At 33.0% G+C, this 22511-nt stretch overlaps 2 protein-coding genes across 2 annotated transcripts; both read right to left on the bottom strand.

The window, feature by feature from the left end:
* Positions 1 to 8906: 8906 nt before the first annotated feature.
* On the bottom strand, positions 8907 to 9260 carry LOC108987981 (metalloendoproteinase 5-MMP-like). Its single transcript, XM_018961062.1, has one exon. It carries the CDS (start codon positions 9258 to 9260, stop codon positions 8907 to 8909), a length of 354 nt encoding a protein of 117 aa, XP_018816607.1.
* Positions 9261 to 12151: 2891 nt separating this feature from the next.
* On the bottom strand, positions 12152 to 13414 carry LOC108988008 (metalloendoproteinase 5-MMP-like). Its single transcript, XM_018961086.2, has one exon. The coding sequence runs from the start codon at positions 13342 to 13344 to the stop codon at positions 12436 to 12438; it is 909 nt and encodes a 302-aa protein (XP_018816631.1). The 5' UTR covers positions 13345 to 13414; the 3' UTR covers positions 12152 to 12435.
* Positions 13415 to 22511: the final 9097 nt, after the last annotated feature.

The following is a 22511-nucleotide window of genomic DNA, read 5'->3' as shown; positions in this document are numbered from 1 at the left end:
ATTATTTATAAGTTCTTTTAACGGCTAAACACACTTAGGTTATGTGAAAACCAATAAAAGGTGCCAACATGGCAAATGATGGTCTACCATTTGATTTTGGTATTTTGGAGCCCTTCTTGAGTGAATTGGTAAGTAAATCACATTCCATAGTCCATACCCTGTGATTTTTAAGCCCATAACAAAAGATCCCACCTAATGGGCTTTGATATATAACCACATGCCACAGTAAAGGGCCGAAGGTTATGAGACTTTTAGCTTTTATTATATGACATCTAAATAAAAGACCAATTATTATACTTCGATAGAGGCAAAAATTGTGTACTTCTCAAGGAATTTTTTTTTTTTCGGAATGAATCTCAAGGATTAATTTATTTGTTCTAGATTGTATGTTCAAACTTTTAGGTTTAGGGTGTGAGAGAGATAGAAACATTAAGTGCTAAACATGATATTTATAATGAGAAATGCTTTAGCCACAAATAGATTTTAAAAAAATGAACTAACAAATTGATGTGACCTGATGTAGTATGTTAGATTATAGAATTATTTTGATTGTAAAGTAGATATAACGTATCATATGAAACCATATAATTAGTTTCTGAATTTACTTTTGTAAGATATTTTTGTGGTTATAACACTTCTCATTTCTATAATTGTTTGAGCATATTTTTAAAACAACATGATTAAAATTCAAAAACAAACATTGTATGACCTATATTATGTAAATATCTAATACAAACCGGCCTAGGGTTTGGATCCATCCATTCTAATATAAACCCTAGGGTTCTGAAGCTCGAATACAGGCAGAAACTTTAGGAGACTCAAATCTAATTCAGGACGATTGTTATGGAAATTAAATCCTATAAACCTGTTGAGCTTACCCCAACTATTCACATAAACAGCAGCATCTTAATTATATATATACACGATCTTAATTAAGTAGCTAGGCAAAACCAAGCTTAATTAATCTGTTTCGGAAGTTGAGCTTTATGATCAATATATACTCTTCAAAATCCGGAATGCCATTAAATCCATATATATAATTTGACTAAGTAATCTGTAATCGAATTAACAAACCTCTCAACAACCATGACCAAACTGCACAAACAGATCATCCAGCTTAATTGACATCTAAGTAACAGTGGATGCAGGTTACAGGGACGTTAGAATTTGCAATTTATTCATGGGGAACATGGTTTATGAGCTGAAGGGTAAAATGGGAAAGATAACGTCAAAAATGAAGTTCTATATACCAATTTTTCTTGGTTAAGATCTCCCAAAATTTGTAGGGTATTCTAATATGTAGTTTTGTTTAAATCTCAACCGTTACATTGTTTTCTAATTAATTAAATGGTTAAAATATTGACACGTGATCAATATTTGTAATTTTCTAAAATGCTTTCTTTAGATGGGCAACAAAGCTAGTAATTCTAGAAAATTCTCAATAAAAGTCCACTTATATATATACCAGCTTGGTTCGCTTGTCCAAAAAACTAAAGTGCTTGTTGAAATTATATATCGAACTATCACTTGCAAAAAAAAAAAAAAAAAGAATGGACATAATTCATCAACGTACAACTATTATTCTAATTTCAAATCCTCCGTTTTTAGCTTTAAATAAATAAATAAATAAATAAAACAACTTAAATAACAGAATCTATTAGATCCGGTGGAAAAAACAGTACTGTTAAAAAAGATGAAAATTTCTATTTTGTTAGTTCTACATTCCTTGCACTTATTTTCTCATCTTATTATATTTACAAAGATTAGAAAGTGTTATATTTTTTACTTTATCTAGATATTAATATTATATATGTACTTATATATACTCAATTATATATGTACTCATATATACTCAGTTAGCTATACTTAAATTGAATGAATATTATTTATTTATTTATTTATTAATTATTCACTAATATTCTTGTTTATTCATTTTATATTTAACAAAAAGAAAATCGCTAGATGTCGAAACATAGTGTTATGGACGTGTTTTGCATCCCAACTCACGAGTTCAATGAACCTGCAATACAAGAGATGCGAAGGCTTAGTGGATGGGTGACACCTCTGTTGCCTAAATTAGTTCTATCTTTTTAGAGAGAATTAAGTCCTAAAAAAATCTCTTGAATCTTATATATGGCTAGGCTTATATACCTCCTTCCTCAAGTGGGACCTCTTCTTTTTTATGTACTAGGGGTGTCCTCCCATTGTATTGGGAACCATGCCGTTGCATTAAATGCGTCGTGGCTTCCTCAGGTCGTGTCTCTTGTGATAGGTGGGGAAGTGCGGCCCTAATCTGGGCATCCTGTCAGGGACAGAGCCTCCCACTAGAATCTCCAGTCTATGACCATATCTAGTCATTTAATAAATGTGTGGCTCTCCTACAAATCATTCTAACAGAGACGTGCTAATGTGCGTGTTGTCCCATCTTCACATGTTGATCCTCTTCCCACGCTGATCTTGGACCCTCTTCTCGTTTACCGTTTGTTGGACTAGTTAAATGCTAGCCCTTGGGCCTTCTTGAGGTAGGTCGGGCCCAGCCCAATGTGGAGCGAATCTACCCCTCCAGATAGGCTTTTGAAAAACTTTTTGTTCAAAAAATAATTAACTGCATGCCTTAATATGTATCAAGAATAGACTTCACGGGTAGTTAATAGACTGGAATCATATCTCGATTGTATTAACAGAGAGTCACATTTAAATGCTCTTATTAATATACTGGAATTATGATACTTTTAATTAATAGTTTGAATTCAGAGGGTGAAAGAACCCAGCAAAGAAAACAATGTGTAAAATTAGAAGCCAAATTATCATGAGATAAAAATGTGTCAACGGAGACTAGGAGCAATTTCCTTAAAATATTTTGCATGTGTACTCATACTTTCTCTCCCATTTCATGTATATGCCATTTATTCTAATAGAAATAACCAGGTCTAGCCAGTCTTGACATCCATTTCCAAATACTCGAGGGCACTAAGATCTCTCAACTTTTCTATTGTTTTTAATTCACTTTGTGCTTAAACACGAACAAGTTTTTACTACTTAGATGACCAAAGCAGCACCAGAAAGGGAATATCAGCATATGATAGTGCAACGAAATTCACAAGGTTGATCTTTCTAGGGTTTATGACATAGTGTTGATATTAAGTTGAATATCACAACCAGATTCATAAAAACATGATAAGAATCTACCTATTTTTGAGATTCGCAAAGCATATACCCATCTAGATTCTACACAGATACATAAAGCATCTAGCCCAAACTACACAGATTCACAAAGCATCTATGCATTTACATAAATTCACAAAACATCACAAAATATATTAATTTCTCTTTTCATTTGCATGTTAAAATCAAATCAGTACACAGATGGGGTCACGGGAGAAAATATATAGACAACAAAGAGATCCGAGAACTTGCAAAATCTTGCAACTTCGTTGAATTGTTAGCCTTGAGAACCTGTAAACTTTTATGAGCAAATAAAACATCAAAAGAAAAGAGAGACAGAGTGATAAAACATGACGAAGCCATAGGAGAAGAGGTGTAGACAATGAAGGGAGAAAAGAGAGATAGGGCCATACGGACTTACTACGAGAGAGAGAGAGAGAGAGAGAGAGAGAGAGAGAGAGAGAGAGAGAGAGAGAGAGAGAGAGAGAGGTCGTGTGGTGGGACTCTGAGAAAGGCCATGCGATTGCCGGTGAGATTTTGAGAGAGAGGTCGTGCAGGGGGAGGGGAAGCCAAGCCTAAGGTTAGAACTGAAGAGTGAAGAACACGCCTCATGTGCCAAACAAGAAACGACGCCGTTTAGTATAAAATTGAACCTAAACTACGCCGTTTAGGTCTACTGCTGGATCAATTTTGAAACTGGGTTTCTATTTTTTTAAAATAAACATCTGTTGAAACGACGCCGTTTGGGTCCAATTTCAATCCAAACAACGCCGCTTCCCTCTCTCCAGCAGCCCAGCCCCTCCGTTGCATCCCCTCCCCCCTCCAGCCCCTCTGTCAACTGTTGCACATTCTCTCTTTGTTTCTCTCTCACCCATACACAATACTCTCTCTCTCTCTCTCTCTCTCTCTCTCTCATATCTTTTTTTTTTTTTCAATATGTTTAGCATTAGTAGATGCTTTTGAATGAAAAATATGTGATGATCTATTAAAAAAATCATATCATGAGGCATCTAAACTTATGGAATCATGTTTATAATGATTAAGACACCCCATATTTTGATATGCATTTTGCTACTTGCTTTGTTTTTATCTTCACAGGTTAAAAAACTATTTTTCTTAATTATTTGCCTTTGATTCTGGTGGGGAATTCTTCATTTGACTTATTGATCGTGAAGGAAATATTGTTAGTTGTATCTGTCGTTTGTCATTATCTGCCGCTTTTATTTTCATTTGACAAGTTATATAAATCCTCGTCTGATTCTGTTATGGCCATTTGATCAAGAATTATTTTCTATTTTAATTCTTTTTTCTTGCCGAATGAGCTACTTTGGAATAGTGAATAAAGTTATTATTCTATAATATGCATTTCATAAGCTTTCTCAATTGTTGTTAACCTCTCTACAAATGGATGTCCGAAGCCTTACAATGGACATGGCCCCTGTTATCAATTATTTGTTTCATAAGCTCTTCCAAAATCTAAAAATCGGACCGAACCAGACTAGAAACCTGTAAAACTGGAGGTAGGAGGGTATTCGGTGTGTAATCAGTTTTGAAAAATGCAAAATCGGTGTATACCGGTTTGATCCTAAATTTTGTTCAAAACTAGACCAAACCGGACCGGTTACACCCCTATTTATATATATATATATATATATATTCGATCACTTAACTATACTTAAATTGAATGAATATTATTTATTTATTTATTAACTATTCACTAATATTCTTGCTTATTCATTTGTTTAACAAGAACAAAATCACTAGATGTCGAAAGGCAGTGTTATGGATGTGTTTCACACTTTGACTGAAGAGCTCAATGAACCTGCAATACAATAGACGTGAAGGCATGGTGGGAGGGTGACACCGTCGATGCCTAAGTTAGTTCTATCTTTTTAGAGAGAAGTAGTCCTTCAAAAGTCCTTGAATCTTACCTGTGACTAGATTTATATACCTCATTCCTCAAATGGGACCTCTGCTTTCTCTGCACTAGGGATGTTCGCCCACTGTATTGGGAACCATCCTGTCGCATTAAATGCAGTGTGGCTTCCCATGGCCGTGTCTCTTGTGATAGGTGGGGAATTGCGGCATTTTTATGGGCATTTTGTCAGGGATAGAGCCTCCTGTCGGGATCTCCTATCTATGACCGCATCTAGTCATTTAATGTAGTATGGCTCTCCTATGGATTATTCTGACAGAGAGGTGTCAGCATGTGTGTTGTCTCATCTTCACATGTTGATCCTCTTTCCACGTTGACCTTGAGCCCTTTTCTCATATGCCGTTTGCTAGACTAGTTATATGCTGGTCCTTGGGCCTTCTCGAGGTGGGCCAGGCCCAACCAAATGTGGAACGAATCTAACCCCTTCAAATAGGCTTTTTAAAAAGTTTTTGTTGAAAAAATAATTAACTGCATGCCTAGATATCTATCAAGAATAGACTTCCCAAGTAGTTTTTGTTTTCGCAAGAGTTAAAACAATATGTTAAACGATGTGTGTCTCTACCTTTACAAACCAATTAAACGGTATTTCGCTAGAATATTATCATGAATAATTCTTCTTGGAAAAAAGGGACTCCCTGCGCACGCCCATGAAACACATAGTTTCATTTAAAGTGGGTCCCATTTATTGAATGTAGTTGACAGTTGGTCTTTGGACTCCTAGAGATGAGAAGAAAAAAATCAAATGAAACGAAATGCATCGTTTTCCTTATGCCCTAACCTTCATCCCGTGAGTTCCATCTTTATACTTACAAGGTTGTTGTGAGTTACATTTTAGAAACCTTACCAAGGTTTATACTTACACAGGTTGAATCGTAACAGAGATATTTGCACTGCAATTGTCATTCTAGTTTTCTAGTTCTTCTTTTAATTACTTTTTGTTCCTCTTGAGTTTTGAAAAGAGGAGTGAGTAAATTTTGAGCATTTCATATGTGTGATTTCACTGCATGTGAAGTTGTGACTTCAGATTGAATCAGGGGTAGGAGAATTAGTGCGGTTCAAATAAATAACAAATGACCATTTTGTCCTAGGGTGCGAACGGAGTCCCCAATTCAGGGACTGTACATAGCACTGCTCTATCATCATTGGTACATTAGCTAAACTTTAATTATAATGATTAAATATTACTATTTTGAAAACGCTACAAGTATTTCTTATCACGTTTGGCTTTGTTAAAAGTATAGATTATAAAATAAATAATAAAATGTATATAATTTAATTAATTTAAATTTTTATATTAAATGATAATTCTTATTAATTAAATATTTCACATATTAGATCACCTTATTAAGAAGGAATTTGGCTCATGCGTGAAGGAAAATGTCAAAGGCATAAAATAAATACTAAAGTTTACATATTTGTTCACTTAATTAAACTTTTAAAACAAGCGATAGTTCACATATTTAAACAAATTTTCGTGGCATTTATTTAGCATTTAGCTCAAATGCAAGAATCAACAAGTATTCTCTGAACGAAGATTGAACACGCACGAACAGCTAGCAATAAATGCCTGCACCAATGGAGAGGTCTACGGAGATGGGAAGAAGATGAAGGGAAAAAAACTGGTTGATGACTGCGGCATTTCAGTTGTTATTACTGTATAAAAGAGAAAAATAAGTGAGTTTTGAATAGAATACTTTTAAGAGTAAGAGAGAAATAAAAAATTTGCTTGTAGACAGAGAGTTTCTCTAAATATTTAAAGAGATATTGTAGCTTACTGGCTAAACATTTAGGGCATATTTGGATAAGGAAAATATTATAGATACAAAGGGATCTCACTTATTGATGAGGCACACTATTAGTGTGCCACGTCTCTACCTATTTTTTTCCTCTTACTTTCTCCCCTCCCCCCGTGCCGCCACCCTTACCCTCTCCCCATGCCCTTTCTCTACGCCGGCCATGGTGGTCTGGGACTACCTCAGAGTGGGTAGAAGACACCGACAGTCCAAGCGGCACCGCCGGTGTGGAGCTCATGGCAGCTCGCTATGCACGTTGGTGGCTGAGGACCACATTTTGCACACATTGTGCATGATCGACCGCATGCCGCTAGGTGGCTGGGGTGGTGGGATTTGAGTCGATGGTATGTGGTGGTCGAGAACCACCTTGGGAGGGCAGACAACGCCGGCGAGGAGGGAAAGCAAAGAGAAAGAGAGAGGGAAAAGGGGAGGAGGGAAGGCATAGGGAGAGGGGGGAGGAAGAGAGAGAAAAGAAAAAAAGAAGAAAAGAAAGAAGACGTGGCAGTATACTGTTAGTGTGCCACATCAGTGTGTGAGATTCCTTTCTGTCTTTAGCAGCTTTCTTTAGATAATAACTAGATCATGATATGAGAATTTTATGAATACTGAATAGTAGTAAAATTATTTATAAATAATAGTGAAATAGTTTATGAATAATAGTGAAATTATTTGAGTTAAGATATTTTATTGGATTTTAAGGAAAGGGAGAGCAAAAGTTAAATAAAAATTTTATAAAATTAAAATATTGTTAGAATAAAAATTTTTAAATTTTATTTTTATTTTGAAATTGGAAATGGTTGTATTGTTTTTTATATTTTGTTTTGAAATTTGGAAAAATTGTAATCATTAGATAATGATTAGATGAAAAATTTGAAGATTTAAAATTGAAAAGTGAGTGGCATTTGGGAAGAGAATTATGAGAAATTTTGAGATGAGATGAGTAATCTCAAACAAGCCCGGGGCTAGTTTGGAAACACTAGTATTCTTAGGTATTTTTAGGTATTCTTAGGTATATCATTCCCAAACATCACTCAAATATAAAACGCTTTTTAATTTCAAATTTTTAATATTTTCATTTAATCAATACATAATCAATACATTTTTTCCAAACTTTTAAATAAAATACAAAAAATAATACAATTAATTTTTCGGATTTCAAAATAAAGATTATATTAAAAAATTTATATTCAAACAATATTTTAACTTTATAATATTTTTATTCAACTTTTTCTTTCTCTTTTCCTAAAATTCAATAAAACATCTTAATTAAAACTATTTCACTACTATTCACAAACCATTTCAATATTATTCATTAACCAATTCATTACTATTCACAAGATATTTTTTATTTTGACTTTTGATCGATCTGAGTACTTGAAATAGAGATGGTTTAGTTACATTTTGTCAAAATGATATGCTCACAATCCTTTTCATGAAACACATTTCTTTACAAAATTATATTTTAAAAAAGGGCTGTTTTTGTAATATCAATTTAAAATATGATTGTATGTGTATCATCACTCTAAATTTTTAGCAAACTACATATTTTAATTGAGCAAATACCATTAATTATACCAATGCCTTAATTATAGGATATATTTGAATTCATGCATCAAACTTATCATCAACAAATTTGTTGTACTTTGCGTTACTTAGTTAGCCTTACACGATAAATTATTTTTGTCTTTGAGTAATGCTGGAAGCAGTTTTAGGATGTTCTGTGTATTTCTTTTAAAAAAAAGTGGAGTTCATTGTTTAAAAAATAATTTTTTTACTTAGGTCGCAGTACACGTGACGGCAAAACATATATGATAGTAAAGCAATGTTGGAAAATTATATTATTAGCATAATTATATATAAAAATCTCGTACTTGCATGCATTTATATATTTACCTGAAAATTAAATATTCATCATGTCTAATAATATTATTCATCAAATCATGACAACCGATCATAAGTAGCCCAATTAGCCAATTCACCTTTTCCCAGCGCGCGCGCCTCGATCCGTTGCGCTATTCACGAGGATATAAAGCATGTATGCCCATTATATCATCTTGGTGCAAAGCTCTCCTGGTTAATCCATCCTCCACATAAGCAAACATAATGGCTTTTTCTTCTGAACTATGGGTTAGTCCAAGAATGTGCCCTATCTCGTGCATTGCGACCCACACAAAGTCCGATTCATTATTACCTATCTTGGGTCTATGATTAAAATTATCATCCGCATCTAAATGCAACGCACCGATTGTGGGAGAAAAAGAATGAGCTAAAATCCCACCATTCCCATCGAATGGCCGCCCGTCCCCATGTTCTCCTTTGTTGAATCCGATAACTACGTCAGCTTTCTCAACTTTGACTCGCCTCATGAAATCTGAACTTAGTTACCTCCTCCCACTTTTTGAAAGCATAGGCGAAAACTCCCCTTGATATTCTCATTGGAGGGCCTAATTTGGCACTGGAGTTGAAGGTACATGAGAGATGGCGCCTAGAACGCGGCCATATATACCGGTTTGTTCGGGAAAAAATGATAGTGTGGTTGTACTGCTGCTTCTTGTGGAGCAAGACCGTTGACGTTATCAGGCGCTCCACATCGCGGAACATTCATCCGCCTTAAGGTTGCGGAGTCGAGCTTTCCGGTAACATTCAATTTATAGAATCTCTGGTACGCTTTAACGGCAGAGTACTCCAAGTTATCGTCAAAATGATCGTCATCATTTTGAAGGCTGTGTTTTTCGGCAAATTCGGATCCCATGTATCCAAACCTATAGAGGTAAAGCTTGACTTCATTTAAACCTTGAACCGTATGGCCTTTAAAAGATCCGTATAGATTTTGGATGGGTACGGAAAAATGGGATGCATTTGTAAAACTTACAAGAAACAGTACTGCATGAATTAAGACTGGGAGAAGGGAACCTTTTGAAAGATGGATATTCCTAGTCATCTCGATTACTTGCTAGCTAGCTAGCTAGGGCTTGGATCATGTGTTGAGAAATCTTTTAACTTATGGTGCGTGTGTGGGTATGGGCCGGTATGTATTTATATAGATTCTGATTCAAATTAGGTTAGGATTATAGTTAAGAAGTTAAGTGGATGGATATATTAGGTACTATTGACAGTCTGCATTCAGAGGAATTGGCTTGTTTGAAGAAATCAATTATTTTATAAACAAAAAATTGCCGAATTTTTACTATTTTAGTTTTTCTCCTTAAAATTAAAGAAAGCGAAATTAAGGAGAAAATAAAAAAGTATGATGACTTGTATATCCGTATTTATATTTTTTATTTCTTAATTTTTAATTAGTTAATTAATTAAAAAAATCTAAAAGAGAAGATCATGATTCCATATTGAAAGTTTTTAATTATATGGGTACTTTAAATATTTATATATTTTACATTGATTTCTGGCAGTAATTATAAGATGAGAAGAATTGGAGAGATCAGGTATAGGTACTATCTTTGATTTTGTTATATATATGGGCAACAAAGGTAGCAAATTTAGAAAAATCTCAATAAAAGACCACTTATATATATACCTAGCTAGCTTGGTTCGCTTGTCCGAATTAAAAATTAAACTAGTGCTTATTGAAATTATCAAACTATCAATTAGATGCTTAAATCAATAATTAATGGGCATATATAATTCATCAATGTACATGAATTATTATTCTAAATTCAAATCCAGTACCGTTTTAGCTTTATATAATAACAACATTAATATTGTCAATTTATTCTTTATTCTTTATTTATTATTAACAAATATTGTACGCTTATCGTTTAATAATTAACAAACACAAAATCACTGGATGTTGAAAGATAGGCTTATTGTTGAAAATATAGCTGCCATAATTCCAAGAATAGAGTACGTACTTATTGATCGAGTAGTTTTTGTTTTCCCGATCAAAGTGAAAACGATATATCATGTGTCAAACTGTGATCGGAGTACTCTTAATATAAATTAGATTCAAGGGTTGCAGGGTGTCCTAGCAGCTTGCGATTAGATGCTAAAAAAAAGAATATATATATATATATATATATATAAATATATACTTATTTGCGTCTAGTTACTTGCTACAAAAATGCTAATTTTCTATTCAAATTAGTTAATTCTTTTCGTAAATTGTCATTCTTGTTATAAATAATTCATCTTAAGTATTCATTTTTCTTATAGCATGTATACATGGACATCTGGCCTTTGGCTAGAAAATATAAATATATATATATATATATATATGTGTGTGTGTACTGTGTGTATATATAAGCTAGCAAGTATATATTCTCCAAAAGTGGGATTAATTAATTAGCTCGATCGATCGGTCCCCGTTTTCTCCCGGCCGGTGCCCAAACACCAGTCTTGCTTTGCTGGATTTTTCGCAGCCTTCTTGATCAGTTCTTCTCCCCTTTAATTTGCTATCCCTCTACAAGTACTACGAGTATTCTTGAAGGAAGATTAAACGTGACAATAAATAATGCAGCAAGTATTCTCCGTACAATGAAGAGGCATATCAAGAACTAGTAGAGAAGAATAAGAAAAAAACATGCTTGATGCTCGCTCGCTGCTATTCTAGTTGCATGTGGAATATAGACTCAGTTGTCATTACTGTGCAAGACAGAATAAGGCATTGTTTGGCAATCATCTCACCTCGTTTCATCACAAAATTTCTCACAATTTCTTTCTCAAACATCATTTACACACAAAACACTTTTTAATTTCAAATTTTTAACTTTCTTTATCTAATCATTATCAAAACACAAAATCTTATACAATTTTTTCAAACTTCCGAACAAAATATAAAAAACAAAACAACTTTTTCAAATTTCAAAATAAAAATTATGTTAAAAACTTATATTAAAATATTTATTTAACTTTATAATATTTTTATCTAACTACTTTTCTCTCCTTTTTCAGAATCCAATATAAATCTTAACATAAATTATTTTATTACTATTCACAAACTTATCATAATTTTTCACCTCATCTCATTACCGATGCATCCCTTAAGAAAAGAGAGTTTTGGCTAGAACATTTTGAGAGTAAGAGATATCAAGAATAAAGATCAAAATAAATTTGGTTGTAGCTAATTTAGAGTCTCTCTAAATTTAAAAAGAAATTGTAGCTTAAGTTTATTTTGGCTACTAATTAATGCCTAATTCAATGTGGGTCAAAATAAAGAAGGCTTAGTTAAGTTTTAACAAACTGCATATTTTGATTGATGAGCCAATAATACCGATCCCTTATAAGATTTATTCGAATGGAAAATACTATTTATACTTATAATTTTTACTTACATGATAACAATATTACTTGTTAATGTCAACTATTGATATACATACTGAAAATTATGAAATTAAAAATTTGAATTAAAAAAACTGATAAAATAAGTCTTTTACTCAATATGTATAATGTTGTGCGTAAAATAAAATTATAAATACATGTAGCACAACTCTTAATCGAATTCACGCATCAAACAAATCAACTTTATGTTGCTTAATGAGCCTTACAAAACAAGTCATTCTTGCCTTACATACATTGACTTAATATTCATCAATTAGCATATAAAGCACGTATGCCCCTTATATCATCTGGGTGCAAACTTCTTCGAGTAACTCCGTTTGCAACATAAGCAAACATAATGGCATCCTGAACCTGAGTGTGGTTAAGTCCAAGAAGGTGCCCTATCTCGTGCATTGCGACCCACACGATGTCCGTTTGGTTTATAGTTAGCTTAGGGCTAAGACTCCATTTCTCATCTGCATCATAATGAAGTTGACCAATCGTGGGAGAAAAAGCATGAGCTAAAACTCCACCAGGCCCATCAAATGGGGCCGCGTCCCCATGATCACCTCGATGGAACCCAATAACTAGGTCAGACTTTGTACCTTGAGGTGCCTCTTGAAACCTGAAATTAGTTACGGCCTCCCATCTTTTGAAAGCATAGTAGCAAGTTGCGTTTAAGATTTCCATGCGAACGGCTTTGGCGGTGGAGTTGAAGGTATACGTGAGATGGCGCTTAGAAGGTGGCCATTTAGCATTGTTCTTAAAAAATGCATATTGTGGACGTAAGACATGCAGATCACCATTGATTAATGTATCAGGTTCTCCACATCGTGGGACATTCATTTGTTTGATGGTATCGGAGTCAAGTCTTCCTGTAACCTTCAAATTGTAATATTTCTGGTACATTTTAAGAGCCGACTCCAAGCCCTCGTCGAACTCATCATCATCGACGCTATGTTTGTCTGCAGTTTCGTATCCCAAGTATCCGAACCTATTCAGGTAACGCTTGACCTCATTTAAGCCTGCCACGCTCTGGCCCTTGAGGGATCCCCCTAGGCCTTGGATGGATTTAGAAAAATGGGATGCATGCGTAAAACTTCCTGAGAGAATTACGAGGAACACATGAATTGCGAGGAAAAGAATGGATGATTTTGAAAAATGGAGATTCTTAGCCATCTCGAGTAATTACGTGATGGACAGGGTCGCCTGTTGTCCAGGCAGTCAAGATATCGAATGCATTGAGAAATAAGATCGTGCAACTATGGGTATAGATATATATATAAGTTACTCATTTTAGATTTTGACTATATTTAAACTCATAAGTACCATAGATATTGTTGGTATTTTTTAATAGATAGTATTAGTTAGCAATATCTATCTATTTCTTAGCATGACCGTTGCTTTCCTTCAATCTTTTTTAGGACGTTTTAAATGGCAGCATTCAAGTGCCAAAGTACAATATCTTCAAGATTGTTTTTAACGGGTATGAAAAAAAAGTAGCCGTTTCTTTTTAGATAGTGTTAGTTTTTTTTTTCCCTGTTTACGTCTGGGGTCGATTTTTGTCCAATATTTATATTTGTTTATTCTTTCTGTACAAGGGAGAAAAACTTTAGAGAAAGAGAGACAAGAAAAACAAAATAGCTAGTGAGCATATATTCTTGAGACTTTTTCCAGACAAAAAGAAAACAAAAAAAAAAAAGTGTTCTTTCGGTGGAACTTTGGGCTCAACAACTTGTGCAGAGTTGGTTCGAGTTATACGACGATCAGTTAGGCTGTTGTATCATGGAGAAGTCAAGTCAAGAGAAGTTCTACTGCGCTACACACCCTAATTGAAACTTTGTATACTGCAGAAGACTTGAATGATTTCCTTAAAGAAAACGAGATTTTCGTGCCTCAGTCCAAACTGGTTTCATTTGAATATTAATTTCATTGTGATTTTTATTATATTATGGTGTAAGGAGAATTCAAGATGGAGCCTACAACCGAAAAATGCACCGAAAGTGTTGAAGATCTCAATAAGCCCTTTTGTTTCAAGGGAATCAATTTTAAAAGATGGAAGTGCATGGTGCTCTTATATCTAAGCTTTTTGAACGTCTTGTACGTTCTCACAACAAAGGTAATTTTATAAAGAGTAATGTTACATACAGTCGTGAAGTATGCAAGCGTTGTACAGTCGCTTTGAAAAAGAGTGGAGTCCATTATTAAAAAATTAATTTTATTTTCATGTGGATCTCGTATTTATTCATTTTTTCAAAATAATTGCATGGCGCTTGCACGTACACTTAATACTACAACTATCATTTCTCATTTTAATTTATGAAAATTATATCTTGTCCAAAGGTCAGAATTTAAGAAAAAGTTATTTGAAGCCATAATGAATTTTTTCAAAAATTTTAGTAGACCTCACGACAAAAAGGGATTTCCAAGCTAAAAGAGTAAGAACCAATGGCCCCTTCACAAAATCAATCTTATTTTGTTTGTGGCAAAAGTGGGCAATTTGTTCGAATTTGTAAGTTTTTGAAGCGAGAAGAAGAGAAAACAATTACTCTTGGTGATTGAAGTAAAACCAAGGTTGATGGTAGTGGTGAGGTTGAGTTGAAATTCACATTTGGATGTATATTGATGCTCAAAGATATGCTCTATACACCGTCTATTAGCAAGAATTTGATGTCGAGTTTTTTACTCAACAAATCGGGCTTCAAACAAATTATTGAATCCAATCAATATGTTATTATGAAAAATGGAGTTTTTGTGAGCAATGGCTATGTTTGTTATGGAATGTTCAAAATTGAATGTTAAGCATAAAGCATCGAATGTTTATGTTTATTTGCTTTCTTCTTTAAATTGTTGGCATGCACGTTTATGTCATATCAATAGTAGGTATGTTGCTCTCATGAGTAGTTTAGGATTAATTCCCAAACTGACAAATGATTTTAAAAAATGTGAAGTTTGTAGTCAAGCAAAAATGACAAAACGGCCTCATAAAAGTATTGAAAAAAAAAATACCAAATTGTTGGATTTAATTCACATCGATCTTTGTGAATTTGAAGGAATTTTAACTCGTGGAGGAAATAGATAGTTTATTACTTTTATTGATGATTTTTCAAAATATACGTATGTTTATTTAAAAAATAAAAGCGATGCTTTTGAAAAGTTCAAAGAATTCCTCCATGAAGTTGAAAACCAATTTGGTAGAAAGATTAAAAGATTTAGAATGAGAGTATGATTCAAATGAGTTTAATAATTTTGTTCAGTCATTGGGAATTATTCATGAAACTACTGCATCATACTCACCTGCATCTAACGATGTGGCTGAGAGAAAAAATAGAACGTTGATTGAGTTGACGAATGCTATGTTTATTGATCGAGGCGTTCCCTCAAGTTTTTTGGGTGAAGCAGTTTTGACTATTTCTCATGCTCTAAATAGGGTGCCTTACAAAAATTTAAAAACTACACTTTTTGAATTATGGAGAGGGGTATAAGCCAAATTTGGGATATTTTAAAGTTTGGGATTGTTTGACTTTTGTAAGGCTAACAAATCCTAAAAGGTCCAAATTAGGTGTTAGAACTATCATTTGTATCTGTATTGGATATGCAAAAAATAGCCCAGTCTATAGATTTTTTTATATAAAAAATAAAGTTATTTTTTAATCAAGCAATGCAATTTTTCATAAAGAAAAATTTTCTTTTAAATCCAAAAATAGTGGGGGTCAAGAATTTAGACAAAATATTTTTTCTGAAACTAGTTCTTCTACTCATTCACAAAATGAAGAAACTTTTGAATTCAGAATGAGTAAGAGAATTAGAATTGAAAAAGATTTTGGTCCCGACTATTATATTTATAATATTGAGGAAAATTCAAATACTTGACAAGAAGTTTTAGCATCACATGATTCTGTGTTTTGGAAATGGGCTGTGAATAATTAGATGAATTACTAAATTCTAACAAAACTTGGAAATTAGTTGAATTACCACCAGGTTGCAAAGCCATAGGGTGTAGATGGGTTCTTAGGAAAAAATTTAGACCGGATGGAATAGTTGAAAAATTCAAGGCTAGGCTGGTCGCAAAAGGTTTTAAACAAAAAGCCGACTTTGATTTTTTCGACACTTTTTTTTCCAGTTACAAGAATAAAAACCTTGATTATTGATTGTCTTTGTAGTAATTTATAATTTAAAAATTCAACAAATGGATGTTAAAATAGCTTTTTTAAATGGGGACTTAGATGAAGAAATTTATATGGATCAATCCGAAGACTTTGTAGAGCCTAGCCAAGAAAACAAAGTATGTAAGTTGACAAAAGCCATATATGGCTTAAAGCAGGCCCTTAAATAATGGCATGAAAAATTTGACTCTTGCATGATCGAAAATGACTATAAGTCAAATGAAAGTAATAAATGTATTTATCATAAATCTTGAAAAAATTCTCATTATGTTATTATTAGCCTATATGTGGATTATTTATTAATATTTGGTTCTAGTTTGCATGTCATAGATGAAACAAAAAAATGCTTAGTAACCATTTTGATATGAAAGATCTTGGTGAGGCTAATTTTATTTTGGGTATGAAAATCACCAAAACTTTTGATGGTATTTTTCTTGATCAATCGCATTACGTAGAAAAATTATTAAAAAAATACAATTATGTTGGATGCAAGCATGTTGTCACTCCTTTTGATTCTAGTGTCCATTTATTTTCTATTAAAAATGATGATGATGTATTTAATCAAAAGGAATATGCTAGCATGGTTGAGAGTTTATGTCATGCGACTGATTGTACTAGATCTGACATTGCTTATGTGATAGGAGCACTTAGTAGATTTACTACCAAGTCTGGAAGAGACCATTGGTATGCAATGCATCGGATAATGAAATATTTATCCGGTACAAAACATTATGGCTTGTTTTATAAAATGTATCATGTTGTAGTCGAAAGCTTTAGTGATGCTGATTGGAGTACCTTATCAGATGATTATCTTTCAACTACTGGTTATATTTTTATTTTGGATGGTGGTGTTGTATATTGGAAGTCTAAAAAACAAATGATTATTGTTAATTCAACCATGGAAGCTGAGCTTATAGTGTTAGCTTCAGCAAGTGAGGAAGCAAACTGGTTCAGAGATTTATTACATGTGAGATTTCCTTATGGGAAAAACTAGTTCTACCCATTTTAATTCATTGTGATAGTACTGGTACTATTTGTAGAGTACAAAACCATTATTATAATGTTAAATCCAAATCCATAAGAAGAAAATGCAGTACTATGAAATCTTATTTGATTGATGGTTATGTTATTAACGTGGATTATGTTAAGTCTTGTGATAATCTTGCAGATCCACTAACCAAGGCCTTGACAAGAGAAAGAGTCTAGAATACATTAAGGGAAATGACAGTAAAACTTTTAAATTCATGAGTCATGTATGAGGATACCCAACCTGGGAATCGGAGATCCTGAAAATCGGGTTTAAATAGAAAAATGAATCATATGATGGTCATAAGAACTGCACTATTTATTTTATTTATCAGTCCTATGATGTGAGTGCATTTATCCTATAATGTTTTGGAGGATGAGTTTTTGAAAAAATTCTTAATGAAATTTTGTAGCGCCTCTTATGAGTAGGGTGTAAGAATTACAGGAGCACCCTTGACAGATTTCACTTATGTGAGTATGAGAGTGGAGCCACTCTCTATGAGAATTGGGTTTATTCTCAAATATACTCATGAAACTGGGATTAACACAAGACCGTAATGTGCTGACTAATAAAACTCGCGATCATGTCAACACCTAGGTTACTAAGTGTGAGTAATAATTTTTTATTTTCCTTAAGTAGTCATAGTTCAAGTTTAAGACTACTACTGACTCTAGAGTAAAGGTTGTTATTTTATTAAGTGAGGGTTCAATGCAAAGCATATCTTCGTAATGCATAATAATTATTCTTTGTCTAAAAATATTGTCTCTCTTATTTTTATTTTTTATTATTAAAAAATAATGGAAGAACATTAATATTTTTTAATAGATAGTATTAGTTAGACATATGTCTATTTCTTAGCACGATTGTTGCTTTCCTTTAGTTTTTTTTAGGACGTATTAAGTGGCAGCATTCAAGTGCCAAAGCATGATATCTTCAAGATTGCTTTTAGAAAAATGATGGATACAACCGCCTAGTGCAATCCACTTGTCCACATCATCAGTTTCATTTTCCTCTTCCCTCTCAATTTTCCCCCCCTCTCTCTCCCTCGAAATTTCATTTCTCCCTCCCTCCCTCCATCTCCACCTCCGTCGGACCTCTCCCTCTCCTTCTCCATTTTGTTTTAACGAGTATGAAAAAAATTAAGGTTGCCGTTTGTTTCTTTGGGTTTTAAGAAAGTATGAAAAAAAAGTAGATGTTTGTTTCTTCGTAAAAAACATGGGCATTGAAGGATAGTTAAAGTTGGATGCTTTAATTATTTTTATTGTTTTTTGTTCCATTTACGTCCAGGGTCAATTTTTGTCCAATATTGATATTTGTTTATTATTTATGTACGAGGGAGAAAAACTAATTTAGAGAAAGAGAGACAAGAAAAACAAACTAGTGAGCATATATTCTTGAGAGTTTTTTCAAGAAAAAAAAAGTTCTTTTGGTGGAGCTTTGGGCTCAATAACTTGTGCAGAGTCGGTTCTGGTTATACAACGATCAGTTGACTTGTTGTATACTGGAAGAGTCAAGTCAAAGGAAGTTCTGCTGCATCGGTTAAATTGAAACCTTGTATATTACAGAGGGCTTGAATCTCCTTAAAGATAACGAGATTTATGTGCCTGATGATCAGTCCAATTAAATTACTGGTTTCGTTTGAATATTAATTTCATTGTAATCTTTATTATATTATTGTGTACTTCACTAACATATATCTATATATATTAGGTAGACAGATGGGATATTTGTTTGAAGGAAGTATATTCTTCACAGATTATATATATATATATATATATACACACTATCTAGAGAAAATGCCTCATTTGGACTATATGTATTTCTTTATTTTTTAAAAAATAATTACTTTATTTTTTTAAAATTAAATATATTAAAATAGTCCCCGTACTTTGCTCTTTAGATAGATCTAGATTGGCTATATATTATACTCTAATTTTGAACTTTCATTCTTTATATTTTGAACTTCAATTATTTTGATCTTTCTGTTAATAAACCATTATTAAATTGTTAAATAAATCAGGTCAGTCTCAATTGTAGAGTGTCATATATATAGAAACATATTAAAAAAAAGTAAAAAGATAATTTAAAAAACTGAAATAATCGAATCTCAAAAAGTTAATTAAAAGGTTGCCCCAAAGTATAGGAAGTCATGTACGTCTATATATAACATTTTTAGAGAAAATCAACGTCACATAATGGTGATAATAAATGATTTTAAAGCGCTTACCTCTTATCATTGTTGCTTAAGATTTTATATTGAAGAAATAAGATTGATTGTTTATGAACACCACATTTTATTTTATTTTATTTTTTGAATGGAGAGATCAGTACGTGTACTGATTAAATATTTGAGCCTAGATATATATCTTATTCTCAAGTAATATAACTCCATTTCATATATATTGATGAACTGTTATTGGGATAACTTGATCAGATCATGGGATAGTTTGAAGCATATATATGATGGAAAAATGAGAGTTTCGAACACTTCTTTGATCTACTTATACATGAAGGTGTTATCAAGACTCTTTGTTTATGTTACATGCAGTCGTGAAATGTGCAAGCACTATACAGTCGTTTTGAAAAAGAGTGAGAACTACTATTAAAACATTAATTTTTTTTCATGTAAATTCTGTATTTATTTACTTTTTTTAAAGTGATTGTTCGGCACGCACTTGTGTATTTAGACTGCAACTATCATTTCTCATATATATAATCATCGTCGTAGATCAATGCAGCAACCTTCCTTTTGTGATTTACTAATTTAATTCGGAGATGTAACGACCTTTCCCCCAAAGTATTTGCAAGTTGCAACCTTCCATATTCTGATCAGAAACATACATGCATTAATTCCTTAGTCCCAATATTTATATTGTACGTCCTAGAGAACTCCTCGAAGGAAATAGCGACAAATTATTTTAACCTGCTGGTTTGTCCCAAACGTAACGCCAAATAAAAAAGAACATCATTAGCCGGCCGCCTTACAAAACGTGCAGTTCCCGCTGCATGTGTAACGTCGACGAACACAAGAGTAACATATGGAGGAACACGGTTTTGTATTTTGAATGCATGCATGCAGACAAAATTACGTACGTAACGTTTCATCGAAGGCATGGACTGTCTCTCATGAACTTGGAGTTTACAAATAGTTTTTATATTTTAACGACAACCAAAAAACGACTAATAAATAAATAAAAATTAGAAATAAGCTAAGACTTTCAAAGTTAAAAGGTCTTTTTCACATACATGGCCAGTCTTCCGAAAGCAACATATTGAATAGAATTCATTAATGCTCTCTGTCTAATTTAATTTTTTGTATTTAACATGGTAACGGTCTAAATTATTATAAAAATAAAATAAAATACATACTAAAAGGACTTTAAGGATGGATATTTTTGCTAGAAGCTGGTCTTTATAATTAAGAAAATTTTTTTGTAGGATTGATAAGATTTAACAACAGTCATCATGATAGTGGGACATATATATGCTGTATAAATTAGCTAATTAATAGTGCAGGTATATATATATATATATATATATATATATATCTTTGTACGTACGTAGCAGATTAATAAAAACCAAGAATGACTAGATCCAAAGAGTTAGAGAAATGGGAAAATTATTTAGAGTAGTGCTACATGAACTTATAATTTTACATTCAAAACTCATGATTTTGTCAGTCAACTTCTTTTGAAATTCAAATTTTAAATTTTAAATTTCATAATTTTTAACATATCAATAATTGACATATGAATAAGTAAGTTTTTTGTAAGTTATTGATCTTGTGAAGAGTTAGCATTTTTCATTAATTACTTATAAGATTATAAATGGTTGTGGAAGAATTTAGGTATGATTTTGCTAAAATCTATATATGTTGTTAAAAATATTTATTAATCGTGAGACGGTGAGAGTTTATTTTGGAGGTACTAGCTAGTTGGCTGTAATTTAGATTTTTTTTTTTTTTTCTGTTGAATTTAAGATCTTATGACTAATATATTTATCGAATTCATCTTAGCATGTAATAAGATTTACAATTTTATTTCCATTTTTGGAAACTGCTACACCCATTCTTACAGAGAATCTCACCAAAAGGCAAATGTTTTTTTTTTCCTTTTTTAAACACTTTAAACATTTTTAAAAAATACAAAAAAAATACAAATTCATTTAAAAATATTTACTTAATCATTAAGTAAAAAAATTAAAATTCAAAAATAAAATGCAATTCGGTAGAAATCTTATGTGGAAATAGTATTTTCCATTTTTTTATGAGTATTTAATTTGCGCAATATATGCGCGAGTTACGCAATAAAACGGATTTAGAATTAGCTTTTATTCCAAGATATAAGTACTTGTATCCATGCGCTTTTTGCGGTCAATAAGTAAATTAAAGATAAACGTTTTATGCTATATATAAGTAATTTTTTTTTATAAGAAATTAAAGATAAATGTACAGTATCACTTATAAGAGATACGAATAATAAATACTATCGGACTGTAATGTAATTATACTACAATGACTCTATTCTAAAGTTTTTATACTACATATCATTAATATTCAATTATAATTTGGCTCACCCTCCTTAAGGCGCTCTCTTGAATAGAAACACAGCTCTGCGCTCTCTCGTTTTGCCGAAACCAAGAACTCGTTCATAGATCCGGCTTGAGGAGTGGGAGCTTCGGCTCCCTTCCCCTCCCTTCCTCGTCCTCTTCCTCCTTCCCTTCTCTTCTATGTAGTTTTTGTTTTGTGTTTTTATGTTTTTTCAGGAGAAATAAGTATGAATCGCCGTTCTGGGTCTTCCCGCCGCCACAAGCCAGCACGCGCCCCTCCATGGTGATGCCCTGCCGCCGATCTTAAAGACCACCGAATACGGCACCGAACGGAGCGGCGAGTAGCCCGCACGCGCTGCTCGAAGTTTCGGCGACGTCCGGCGCGTGGTTTCCACGCACCACCCGGGAACCCTCTGCCAACACCACGTGCGGCGTTTCTGGAGTCTGTGAGTCCGGGACCTCCATGGTTGACTGGCGGTTTCCTCCCCAGAGTGGCGCGTGTGCTGCACGCGCCACAGCAGCCCCTGTGTTCTGTTTTGTTGCAGTGTTTTTTCTTTGTAGTTTTCTTTGTGTAATGTAGTCTCTAGGTTAAATAAAAATCTAAA

This window comes from Juglans regia, chromosome 1 (assembly GCF_001411555.2).
Source record: "Juglans regia cultivar Chandler chromosome 1, Walnut 2.0, whole genome shotgun sequence".
In the NCBI taxonomy this organism is placed as follows: Eukaryota; Viridiplantae; Streptophyta; class Magnoliopsida; order Fagales; family Juglandaceae; genus Juglans; species Juglans regia.
The sequence above is the reverse complement of the archived record's forward strand: the minus strand, read 5'-3'. Positions and strand labels throughout refer to the sequence as shown.

What these genes read in the sequence shown, in the direction of transcription:
- LOC108987981 (XM_018961062.1), bottom strand. Translation starts at nt 9,260, where the DNA reads ATGAGGCGAGTCAAAGTTGAGAAAGCTGACGTAGTTATCGGATTCAAC.
- LOC108988008 (XM_018961086.2), bottom strand. Translation starts at nt 13,344, where the DNA reads ATGGCTAAGAATCTCCATTTTTCAAAATCATCCATTCTTTTCCTCGCA.